The sequence below is a fragment of the Struthio camelus genome, chromosome 1, assembly GCF_040807025.1.
Source record: "Struthio camelus isolate bStrCam1 chromosome 1, bStrCam1.hap1, whole genome shotgun sequence".
Taxonomy (NCBI): domain Eukaryota; kingdom Metazoa; phylum Chordata; class Aves; order Struthioniformes; family Struthionidae; genus Struthio; species Struthio camelus.
Genome location: NC_090942.1, coordinates 83,506,694 through 83,519,675, shown reverse-complemented (window position 1 = coordinate 83,519,675; position 12,982 = coordinate 83,506,694). Strand labels below are relative to the sequence as shown.

Below are 12,982 nucleotides of genomic sequence, written 5' to 3'. Positions count from 1 at the left end.
GGCACCAAATGGGAAGCACGCTAGAGCTGTTGCTCTTCTCCAAGAGAAGGACCAGCAGGTCTCTGGTATGTGGCAAGCAGGAGTCTTTGCTGGCGGCAGCTGGAAGAAGTCCAAAGGAGAGGGAAAGGAAGGTGGAGGGGTGCCAAAACCAGCTCCAGAGTGTCTTACTGTGACTCTGACCCAGTGCTTACAACAAATTGTCCAGGAATGAGTTCCAGCTCAAAAAACAGTCACTTATTGGAGGCTGCTTGGCATGCCTGTCTGAACAACAAATACACTGCAGTGAGGGCAGGGGTGTCGTAATCCATTTATAACCAGTTTTTGAAGGCTGAAACTCATCCCTTACAGAAAGCCGGTGATGAGCTCCGCCACATTAATCCCACTTAAACTCTATTATTCTGAGGACTTAGCTGGAGCCCAGCTGTCTTACTAGTCTTCTGACAGGGTGGGTTTCAGCCAGGAAGAAGAAGAAGAAAAATTCATTGAATACATTCCTTTTTAGGACTTGTTTAGTTCTCCTCATTTTAATGTTCTGCATTGATCAAGTTAGATCTGGGCCATATGCAGCGGTTCCAGCACTATCCACATTTGTGCAAAAAAGCCATGAAATGTGGCTTGGTATCCATAGTTTGGCAGTTCTGTGTAGGTCATCTGCCAGAAAGAGACGGGAGCCTTATCAGAAGGAGACAGGAAATTCTCAAGCAAATTTGGAGTTGCCTTTTGAGTTAGGAGCGTTGACAGGCACAGATCCTCTCTGTCTGGCAGCTATCAATTCTTCCCCTTACGGTCACAGAGTAGATCCAAATGTCTTCAATTTTGGCTGAGGGAGGAGGTATGTTCAAGATTTGGTTCCCTAGAGCCAAATCTAGTCCTGCATTTCTGGTCTTGATTTAGATCCAAAAGTGCAAGGAGTGTATTTCCTTGTTCCAGAAATCTCAGAGCAGCAGCTGTTGCTCATGAAAGATTTTGACCCAAGGTGGTAGAAATTTCAAAAAATATCTGGCAAGATTGAGACATTGTCAAATCAGAATATAAATTGAGCTCTCATCTATACTTTATCTACACCCGAAATACTGCCTAAGAAGTATTAGAGATGCTGCTGAAAGGTAGCAGGCTGTTTTCCCCCTCAAGTATCTGTGCAGTTTTCATCTTTTTCTCATCTGTGCATCACTTGGCTTGCCAGATAACTAAGTAGCTGTGATCAATTCTAATCATGAGGATACTTGTGTCTTTGTGCTAGCATCTTGTATGATTGCTTCAGCAGTGCACAATACATTCAGACACTAGTAGGAATATAAAGAGATAGAAGGTGAATAGCAGTTTTTCTTAAAGTGGAAAACTTACTCAATATGCCACTAAATTATTCTTTCCCTATCGGCAGTTTCAGTTGTTCCCACAGACTTGGCTCATAAATATTGGATGTTTGCCTAGCTGGGAAATTGCATTTCCATTTTCAACACCTGCTATGTGCTAGACTAGGGCTAACTAGCTTTCCGTAATGATGTGATAGTTACTACTTGAATTGTCACACGACTGTTAAAAATGTGGTTAATTTTCATCCCAGTTTTACTTTTCTTGCAAGATGACTTCAGTTTGTTGATAATTTTGAAATATGTTTGGGATTCTTACTCAATTTTTGCTGGTCTTACAATGCAGCCATGGTCACATCTATCTCATGCAGGCATAAAAGATTTTACATGCTTTTTATAAGCCTAAGTTAGGATTTTCTTGGCTAATATCTCCCTCTACACCCACTCCTTCACAATGTACTTACTAATGGCTATTTTCCAATGCACAAACAGTTGCATTTCCACAATGCTCTACGTATAGAGGCTGCAGAGAATTCAGCAGTTCTGCTGAGGAATTATGTGAACAGAGGATATTTTTGATAATTGTAATTATACGTGGTGGTACACACAATTTTTTATGGAAGCTCTGAAACCAGCATTATATATTGTTTACTAAATCTCAATATTTATTTCAGTAGGACAAATTCAGGGCTAAATTCTGTGTCAGTTTGGCACACCTGGATTTCTGCCCATACACAATGTGGGTTCAGAAACAGTACAATATCTTGGGCTTTTCTTACACCGGGACAACTGAATGTGCAAATGCTGAGCTATCTGCAACTAGTTTTGTTAGAATACATTGAAATCCAGTGTCCCCTTAGTACTGCACCCCATGAGTATATTCTTCCTAGGCTCCTACTTACCTTAAATCTGAAGCCTGCAAGGGCAGCACAGGGACCTTTGATGGCATCCCTTTACAATCTTGATAGCCTTCTCTCTTGATAAGCAGATGCATACAGACACATTTATTACATCATTAATATGGCAGATCGGTGCAAACTTTGTAACCTAAGCCAGCCTAAGATGCCATTTTCATTTTCAATAGTTTAGGAAATCCAGAAAATGAAAACTGTTTTTTTTTTTTTTTTGGTAGTAATTTTAGGATTTATTCAATGATCTATTTCTTTATTTCACATTCAAACTGACTGGTTATTTTTATCCATTTTTTTAATATAAATGCAGTTTATAACCTCAAAATTAAGCTTTGCATTCTAGATTTCACTTTTATTAAGTGCAGAGCATATTCTCTCACTTTCTTCTTCTCCCTGTTTTTTACTTCCTAGTGAGTTTACGCAGATAGTGAATCCAGAAGTAGACATTTTTTTTATACTGTGAAATAACATATTACAGCATCTCTGTGCAAGTCATCTATTAACATAAATTTGCAAACACATACTCATACATGAGATGCACTTCTCTCTCCTTCTGTAGTAGTCCTAGTGGTCCCAAAAGGAAAAAGATCCCATCAAGGAAATCATACAGACTCATAAATGGACATGGAAAGAACACCATTCCCTTGCTCCCAAACTCTTCCTTGTAAATAAGCATCTGTTTATCCACTCTGTTCTCAATGACCTCCAGTGATAAAAACTTTACACATTTCCCAAGCAGTCTGCTCCAGTGCTGCAGCATCCCTAACTGTTAGAAAGAGATCCTGTGCTTGCTGTAATCCTGGTCCTTGAACCAAGCCAGTCTAACCCTACTGCAGTGTCATGGAAGAGGGTCAAAAATCTGTTCTTAGTAATCTGAGCTCATCGTCACTGTGGGAAACCTAGATGGCAAGATCTATAACACATGAACTGTAACTCTCATGTAAAATAGCATGTAAGTGTCATATACAAATGTCACTAAACTATAAAGCAAGAAGATTGGATTCAGGCTGCTAGTTGCAATCTCACTGGGATTCCTTTTCATAGACAGTCAGGGACAAATTCAGTTGCCTGAATGTCTAGAGTTATTTGAGATGCCTGAGATATAGCCACACAAAGCTAGTATATATGACCCAGCCTATCAAGGACCTGTGCCCTTCGGGAGCAGCATGCCTTATTGGAGGCTATGCAGAAACCCCTTGGGCATCTCAAATGGCAGCAGACACCAGTGTGTGGGCACCTGAAGCAAGTCCTTAGCTTCCTGTGACAATTACAAGGCAAATGATCTTTACTGCACTGACTGCTGTGTTGATGGAGTTTCTGGAAACATCTACACAGGCTATCAGGTTTTCTTGGCTCATGCCTTATCTTTTTCCTCATGAAGCAGCCACTTAGAAACACATGCATAAATACAAGCCCTAGCCTGTAGCAAACCTACATTAGTAGTAGGATTTGGGTAGAAAGATAACACAAGTTTACTGGGCAGATCACTAATATCTCTCCTGTATATTATGATCTCTTTTATTCTCAGTTGTGATGTTCAGCATCATCTTCAGGTGCACATTTGAGCTTCTTCTCCATTTCTTAATGCTTCTTTACCATTAGTGTTCGCAGAACTGTGCAAAGCCTCACCCATTAATTCTCACAGTTGCACTATGTAGTCAAGAATCCTTATCCATAGGGTACAACTGTGGAAAATAGAGACATAGAGTTAAAATTACTGAAGAGCGCAGCAACAGGAGATTCCTGAACTCAATGTGCTTGCTGCTGCAGCCTCCAAGAAGTATGGGTCTAGTTTACAGCTGGCAGTAGAATAAAGATGAAAATACAATTTCCTGCCTCCCAGATGAATTGAAATACACCTCGGAATTCACAGGACTAGGAGAGAACACAAGTGGTGGGAGTCCTCTCAGTGGAGGTTGAGTGGCATATAAATTTTACTCTGGCCCTCTCCATAGCAGCACATTTATCTGCTGTGTTCATTCCTCTAGACGATGCTAAAAGTTATCACTATTCTAGCTTTTACACTAGTTTCAAACATTTACCCATTAATCCGCAGAGATATTGCACTGAACTTTTCCTTGGAACGTCTGCATATTTACTGTCTTGCATGACATGCATATTTATTGTTACTGGATGTTGATAAGAACAAACGAGAAGGTAATATTTAAAGGACACAAACAAGCACTATACTTAGCACTTGATTTATAAGTTGAAAATGGAGTCCAAATGCTAGTGCGGGAAGCATTGTAAACTGGATATGCAGTTATATGTTCTGCATCACCACTAAAAAATGAAAAATTAAACATTACTTCCATTTGCTTAAGTTACAATGAGTATCTTAAATGGCTTATGAATTACTAAGATGTGTTTTCATGACAAAAATAAAGTAAAATAAACACCTATAACAAAAATCAAGTGTGTCCACTTCACAAGAATTTTCAAGTCAGAGACCAACATGTGCTTATGTCATCTCAATGGAGTCTGATCCAAGGCAAGACAAAACAAAGCACTGTAGTGTATACAGAAGCAAATGAGTTCACTGAGAAGGTCTCTTGCAGGTCAGTCCTGGAAGGCAAAGGAGATGATCTCCATTCTCAGCTCTCTCCAAAATAGTCACTTAGGAGCATTTTCAGAAGGTCAGATCAAGTGGTCTCAGGAAATGAAAGCAACAGGAACACCTTCCAGTGTCAGACTTCACTCTATGACAGGTAAAACTGGGGTATTTTATGCAGAATGGGGGCTAGGGGGAGGAAAGGGAGTTTTCATGTAAAAGGAGAGCATAAACATAGAGAAGTTTCCTTCAGCAAAAGCAAAATAAAGAAAAAAAAAATCAACTTTTCTGCACAGTCTTAAAGTGAAAACCCCATACCCACACTCAAAGGGAAGATGATGGCAAGGTTCCTAAGGTCTTCAGTGGATTTGGGAGTTATGTTAAACTTCTAGTGCCAGTAGAGAAGCTTGTGGATAGGCTGCTGACATTTGGTTAGAAGGGCATCCAATGCTGTTCACTTTATTCCATGAATAACCCCAGTAGTTAATCATAGACCTGTAGGGTCATTATGTGCCTGTGCCATGGAAGAACCTAGGCAGGTTTTGTAGTGGTGAGAGTTCTCGTTCCTTTCTCCCCTTCACAATCATTGTGAAAAGAGAAGCAGAGCTACAAAGCAAGATACCAGTGTTAAGGCAAGGGTAATAGAAATCAGGAGGAACAACAAGCAACACTAGCTGGTGAAGTTACAGTGCTTGGGGAGATACAAAACATTGCTGGGATGGAGTGTTTACAGAAAAAATCCCACAGCTCATATTTGCATTATATATTTATAAATTCCTGGAACTCAATTTTATAGGGTTTTTGATTAATGACTGTGATGCAGTTCAGCTCCAAGCCTATTGAACTTACTGTACTGGAACTGAGCAAGAGGTACACTAGCCAAATATGAACACTACTACCAGACTATGATTTAAAGATGGTTTGTCGCTTAAAGGCATTGCTGTGGGGCTCTGCTTACTGTACAAGTAGAGTTCAAATATAAAGAAGGGCCTCCCAGAAGCCTTCTTAAAATCGGAGTCAGAGGTGTTTTCTCACAGATACCTACATCACAGATGAGATAAAGAACATGGAAAAATGCTGTGCTTTCCCCATCACTTTTGCATTAAAATAGGTGCAGACTCTGTTAATGTATGGATTCTCCTAATTATGTATTTATGTCACTTCAATCACAGTATCTTCTAGGATCATGGCCAAATGCTCAATTTTCTTATGCGGGTGTTGTATGCCAAGTGTTCCCACGCTATGGTATTTGAGATTAGTACTGTTTCTCCCACACTTCAAAGAAGACATCTGTGGTTATGGCTGGCAAATGCTTTCTTAATTGTTGACTGTCATAATAATATAGTAAAAGCAGTCTCGTTCTGTTAAGGTAGGAGTCACTTCATTACATAAAGTCCTTATGGCTATTATGATTTGTGAGGCGAAACTCGATGCCTGTAATTTCCAAGTGTGCCAACTGGAGTCAACGGAAGGCAGCATTAGGGGGAAAAAAAAAGGGTAAGAAAACTGAAGATTTGCCAACATGGAGGGAAAGTTCCACAGTCCCTTTGGTTCTTGTCTTCCCAGGCAATGCAGCCTTCAGCTGTAAGATGGACACAATGGCAAATCATTTTAGAAGGTGAAAACTCTCTCCAATCCCAGAGCTGGTATGTGAGAACAAGATCACTGGAACAATTCACCATCCTTGTCACAATCACTTTTCATAAAAAAATAAAACAAAAGATTCATAATGATTGTTGATAATACAAATCTATAGAAAACACTGGTAACATTTATACTCCCTGTAAAAGTGTAGGAATTAAGGCAACTAAATCTGTTTCATCTCAATTCTAACCTTTCTAAACTTCTAATATATACATAGTATGAAGATTAAGCTGTATGTGAAATTTGGAAACAGTCAGACTCCCTCTCTTACAAGAAGAAAATGATCTCTTTTTTCATACTCAATGAAACAACATAAAAAGCCTACAACCCATACGCACACAAGAAATCCTGGAAAACTGAATTTGCGAGTAAAAATTGTTACTGAAGAATTGTTTCTAAGAGAAATTTTCTTTTTTGGTAGTTTGACTTTGTATTTTTCAAAACAATAAACAGTTGCAATGATGCTAGTTTGCTAAATAGTCCCAGTCCAAAAAATGAAGAGGTATAGAGTTGCTGAAATTTATTTAATTATACTTCTGCAACATAATGACCTTGACATGAAGACAAGGCTTAGTCTGTTTTTAATGAAAATGTTACTAGTTGGTATGACTGCTTGCATTTAGATGAATGTCGTTTATTGTTAAGTCTGAAGTATTATACATAGGTAATCAGCATACTTATAGCAGAATCCCCTTTTTTTTTTTTGGACTGTGTTCCTTCAGTATGCATCTTTAATTAACTTCATTTTTGTTTAGTTCTTATTTTCTTTGAGCTTTACAAGGAATGGTTGGTTAACTTTTCTGACTTGGCACTGCTTTGAAAGATAACTGTTTGGAGTGACATATATTTTTTTTAAGGAAAACTTTCAGTTGTGCCTGTTGAACTCCCTAGTTTCCAGGAAGTTCAAATAGCAGCACTTCTCTTTTTGTACCACGCTCCCTCTTGCATTGCTATGAGGCTTTAATCACAACTGACAGTTGTTAAGCAGATGAGACTGTGATTTGTTTTTCCAGAAGTCCCTGCTGCATGCTTGAAGGGTGTGAAGTGGGTCAGCCACCAGTCAGACATAGCAGCAGACAGTCAAGCTCCAGAAGGAGTGAGTTTGCCATTTTAATGCGAGAATACTGAAAAAAAAAAAAAGGTACAGTCTGAGGATGTTAACTCTGGGAAAAAAATGTGGTGCTTTAAAAAGGAAGGAGAAAGAAGTCAAGAGTATATTCATATATCTATAGGCAATCAAGATTTTAGATTCAAAAACATTCTCAGCCTTCCCATGCTTTCAAAGTAGAAATGATGTGAGGTAGCATATTTGAAAGTACCAGCAATCAGTGTTGAGCCTAAGGATTTGGATGAATGTGGTATGTAGAAGATCATTTGCAGAACTTCACAAATGGGTAATTAACTTATTCACAAATGGGTGATCCTTGCCCTCTTGGATGTAGTCATGTGTGGGAACATCTGGCCCAGAAGGGTGGAGGATCCATGGGTGACCTCACTCTGATTCCCAGAACTAACATCTCTTTGACACGGTACTTAGAAGAATGATGTAAAGAGATGACAGTTCCCACTGTTTGGCATAGCTGTGGGTATAGTGGATTTAGAGGATAAACTCTGGTCTATAGTATCTTGACATACAGTATCACTGAATATATGAAGGATTATGGAATACCAGAGGGATCGTGTATTTTCATCCTGACTCATTAAGTAATTTTAAGTTATTCCCAAAGCTTTCCACAGTGTTTCTCACAGCTTTATCAGTCCAATTCTATCTCATTGAAAGCAGACAGAAAGACTCCCCCTGACTTATTTTGGAGCTGAACTGGTCTTGAAATGTGCTAGATACTGTATGTACAGATACAGTACAGGCTTCTTATTGAGAAGCCTGAAAATAGCTAAAAACGTATTAACAAAGTAGATGGATGCATATGAGTTGAAATTCTTTTTGCATAAATTTTATGCATGTTACGGTTCATGCTTTTGGCCATCACGTTATAAACCAATCATCCTTGGAAAAGACATAAAGATGATTAAGAAAAAGGCAACATCACAATCTACAATAAAAATATCATGTATTCCATGTAACAGGAGAACAAGGACAGCCTACCTGTGGGACCAGTAAAACTATGGCCACTTAACACTATTCATACTTGTGATTCATTGCTATGTGTCCATTTTTTATGGTTATTTCATTTTTCTCCATAAACATACTTTAACTCTAGCGGCTACAAGCCACTTTTGTGTTTTATCTAATGAAATTAGTGTGAAAACCAGAGAAAAGGATTTGCTGAAACATATTCCAGTGCTTCTATACATTTTTTATACCTTTTTGCAAAGGCTGCCATAGGAAAGGGACTCTGAAATTGCTGTCACTTGCCAGAGTCTTAGAGAGCTCTTTGGTTTCTGAGATCTATAAAGTCACCAAACATTTCTGGCAATTGAAGAAGGGTATATCTTTAGATAAGCTTGAAAATTCTACCTATGATGCCAGTTCCTTCTGTTTCCACATACAATGATTCACTGAAAAGTTTATAACACATTTGCATTCTTTCTTGAACTCAGATTTTAATTAAGTCATCACTGTGGGGTTTCCTAAGGAGGATATTCACAAGAAAATCTCACCGTTATTGTGGTCACCGCAAATGTTGTTCAGTAACAAAAAGGAGTTACTACACATTGTTTTTCTGAATGATCTTGTAAATACTTGTTTAGAAATAAGGTCACATTTTGATGTAGCTAAAACTGGTTCTGCTCTACCTTATGCAAAATCAAATAAGGAACTGTGATCAGAAAGTAAAATGTCTGGATAAACTTCTTTAGCAAATCAGTATCATGGTTTACATAAACAAGCCCAAATATGATCTACTATGCGATGAGCAAAACACTGATTGTTAGGGGTTTTTCTGTTAGCAGCTCACTGGGGTGGGTGAGTGGGTTCACACCTCTCACAGCCGCTGTTCAGACTACCCACAGACCACCTGACCACTGTCTACATCAATCAGGAGTCTATCAGCTCTGCATACAGCAATATAATTTATAGCAATATTAATGTAAAAATTAAAGATAGGTTGGGCCTAGGAAAACAGTGGCTAGCAATAACCTAGCTTGCTTTGCTTTTATTTTTAAGTTTTTTTTGACACAAATGATTGAAATGGGTAATTGAAACAAGTATCTAAATATGCTTTTGCCCATATACAAATAAATCTAGGGAAACCTGGGTATAAGAGCTGCAAATATAGTCTGTTAATCTTTACATGTACTTAATCACAGTCTCCTTGAGAGAATGCTAAGTAGTACTGCTATTCCCATTTCACAGGTTAAAAAAAGAGCTTTAGGAATCTATATTCTTATTTTACCTCAGAATCAATCTGTGCTAGTTACCCAAAGTCAAAACTACAGAGACAACGGAACAAAAAAAACCCTTCAGTTGTACCACTAAAAGTCGACTTCAGCAAATATATCTCAGACTAAAACTAACCTGCTTTGTCTGCACTGTGGTATTACTTTGCAGCAGCTAAATGAACATCAATTTCTCTACCGTAAAAAAAAATCCAATAATAATAATATTTTTAGCAGCATAAACAAGCCCTTAATAACTTTCCCAAACTTATAAAGGCAATTCTCAGGGGAAGTAGGAAATGAACACAGGTTAGTGACCTTAATCACCAGATACTCCTTTCTGACTAGTTGAACACTGAGAAGAAATCCTACAAAATTTCTGTGAACCGTTATCCATCAGGTGGGTTCAGCAATGCTTCAAGTCCTGAGCATTTGCAAAGCCACAGACACAGTCGGCATGATTGTGGAGCCCAGTTCTGATAAGACTGTAGATGCTTATTTGCAACATTTTTTATCAGACTTTATGAAAAGTTGCATTTTAAAAATAAATTTATTGTACATTATTCAGTCAGTTACGTTAGATTTTTGATTATTATTGCAGTTGCATCTGGAGGCCTTCCTCAGGACCTGGCCTCGCTGTCCTAAGGCCGTGTGAGACTCAACTTTTCTAAGTCTTCGTGAATGAGACCCCACAGACTTCATCATGTAAGAGGAGAGGAAGCGGGGACATGCTTCTGGCATTTGGGGCTGGCAGGCAACCAAGATGCTCTGGGATTGTCTGATGGGCACACGTCCAGTCAGGAGAGGGGCCATAGCAATAGGCTGCAGCTGAAAATAAAATCTTCTGGTGGGGCTGCTTTCACATGAAACCCTGTGAGGTGAAATACTCAGCTGCGATGCAGACAAGGATGTTCCTCCTGCTCGGTGACCTCAGTTAATCCAACATGCAGGTTCACAGAACAGGAGAGAGGCCACAAGGGTCTTCTGCAAAGACAGGAGGTTTGGCTGACTCTGCCCGGGAAGGGTAGTAGTCTCATGCTGAGTGCACAAGATTTGACAGAGCTCATGTACAGGCGTAAAGTAAGATGTCAGTCATCATCCCACAGAGCTCAGAATCTGAGGGAAAAGGTTTAACGCCTGACTTAAGAAAATAACGCAGGGTAGGGGAAAGGCTGATGAGAGAAGAAGGTATATTTTAGCAAGTTGGGTATTTAATTCACAAACGTGTCCTTAGGCAGTCAATAGCAGCAAACACAACAGTAAGCTATATTTTATATATTTATATATGTACTATTCAAGCTATAAAGAGTGAAGACCGCTTGGAGAAGAGCAAAGATGGGTAGGAATGAGGAAAGAAGGGAATTTTTTACATTTCTCATGAAGAAGTAAAGCTGTCAATCAGATCTGGTGAAAAAGTCAAGTAAGCTGATATCAACCCATAGACCAGTTCCTGCATCATATGTGCTGTTGGTCAAGGTTATTCCTTACCTGGACGATAGTACTTGTTTCACAGAGCACTGGAGCATTTTCTTATTGGCTTACTGTTAATATAATAAGATTTCTTCCTAACAGCATGTTGGCCCAATTGAAGTTCCTGGAGCTACGTTGTTTTGTCCACTGAACCAGTTTTTACCTACTTATCTATTGTGATATTTACATTAGGACAGCTGGCATTTCTCTGATTTTCCTGATAATTAAGGGCCAGATTCCTATAAAGATGCCAACCACGTCAATGCCACTAAAGTCAGTGAAGCTATACTACAGAAGATCTGGCCACCCAGGCAAAATGTGGCTGTATTGTTAGACAAAAAGGCCTTCTGAGGCTATTAAATACTCATCCCTCACTTCTTTTGGAAAATGTTGCTAGTTCTGATCATTCTACCACAATAATATTATTCTTATGCCCCTTTACTTGCTAGTATCTACCAATCAGGTGAGATTCTCAGTTTCTAGTAACCATCACACCATGCATCCCACTCCTTCCAATTTCCTGAAAATTTGGTTGGAAAGTTTTGGAAGGAACATTTTGAATCATATAAGTCCAGTCAATTAAATTCAATCCTCAGTTTTATCAACTCTTAATTTCAAACAATTTGACAATTTGTGTTTCTGAACTTTTTTTAATTTTTTTTTTTTAAAGTTCAAGTCAAGCAAGCTGTTTTGATCTGCTGAACCCAAAATATTTTCAGATGGTCAGCTTGTAAACTTTTTGACATTGACTCATGCTCTTTCTGGCCAAATTCCTGACTTCTAACTCTTTGACACTCCCTCAGCTTTTGGGATGCCTCTCCTCTAAACTTTAAAAAGTATTTCAAAAGCCATTTCATTTCCTCTTTATGGCTGACACATGCTTCAGTGATTTAAAGTATTTTTGATCTTTTGCAAAACCAAGACATAGCTTTAAGACGAAGCTACTATCTGCCGTGTTTGTTTGTTCTGTTTTATAGGTTTAATCCTGTTTCCCTCACCATTTGCAATTCCATTCAATATAGGGTCTTACGCTGTCCTCATCAGCAAAATATGTGTCTGCATTTTGTGTTGGTAGGTTGTTTTTTTAAGACGTTTTTCAAATGCATATTATATTCTTTATTACATTAAAGAAGCCAGATCAGAGATGTAAGTTTTCTTCTGGGCTTAAACTAGTGCCTGACCGGGTCCTGTGTCCCACTGTCCCAACAGAGAAATTAGCTTTGCCATAGACATTTCTAGTGTGACTCAAGAGAGGATTTCTCAGTCTGTCCTTCATGAGAGGCTTTGACTCAAATGACTTGTAGAAACAAAGCAAGCTAATGGTACAGAATTACCCAAATAGTCATTTGTGCAGGATTTCCTATGTAGTATGATTATTAAACAGTTCAAGCTGGAACAAAAGTGCTAAATCAAAGTCCAGGATATCACTATCCTGGCACGCAGCATTCAAAACTCAGATACTCATGCAAACTTTTTCTTCTTGATCTTTATCTGTGCCAGAACACCAGTTTGCATTCAAGTGCAATGTATACAGTATTCCCAAACATTCTAGAAGTAAAATACCTGAGATCACGTTAGAGAGGACGTCAGACTGCCTCTTTCTCACTACCAGAAGTCGTCCAATAGGTAACTAGGATCTGAACACCATTTTTTTCTGTAGGCACTAAATAACACCATCCCAGCATTGCAGAGATGTAACTATGCACTACTTGAAGAGACAGAGTAGAGGCATATAACTCAGTTGTTGCCTGTTAATTTGC

General features: G+C 38.7%; 1 protein-coding gene across 4 annotated transcripts in view; it reads left to right on the top strand.

The window, feature by feature from the left end:
• NTF3 (neurotrophin 3) overlaps positions 1 to 12,982 on the top strand; it is a 54,599-nt gene that overhangs the window by 18,951 nt on the left and 22,666 nt on the right. The window contains exons 2-4 of one of the 4 annotated variants that reach the window (XM_068953790.1): positions 4,780 to 4,929; positions 6,339 to 6,418; positions 10,354 to 10,457. The exons of 1 other annotated variant lie outside the window; for it this stretch is intronic. In XM_068953790.1, coding sequence (XP_068809891.1) covers positions 10,434 to 10,457 — 24 coding nt within the window. In that variant the 5' untranslated portion in view covers positions 4,780 to 4,929; positions 6,339 to 6,418; positions 10,354 to 10,433. Of the gene's footprint in view, positions 1 to 4,779; positions 4,930 to 6,338; positions 6,419 to 10,353; positions 10,458 to 12,982 lie in introns of those variants that run through there. 2 more of the 4 variants (XM_009675421.2, XM_068953810.1) reach the window with 2 other exon arrangements.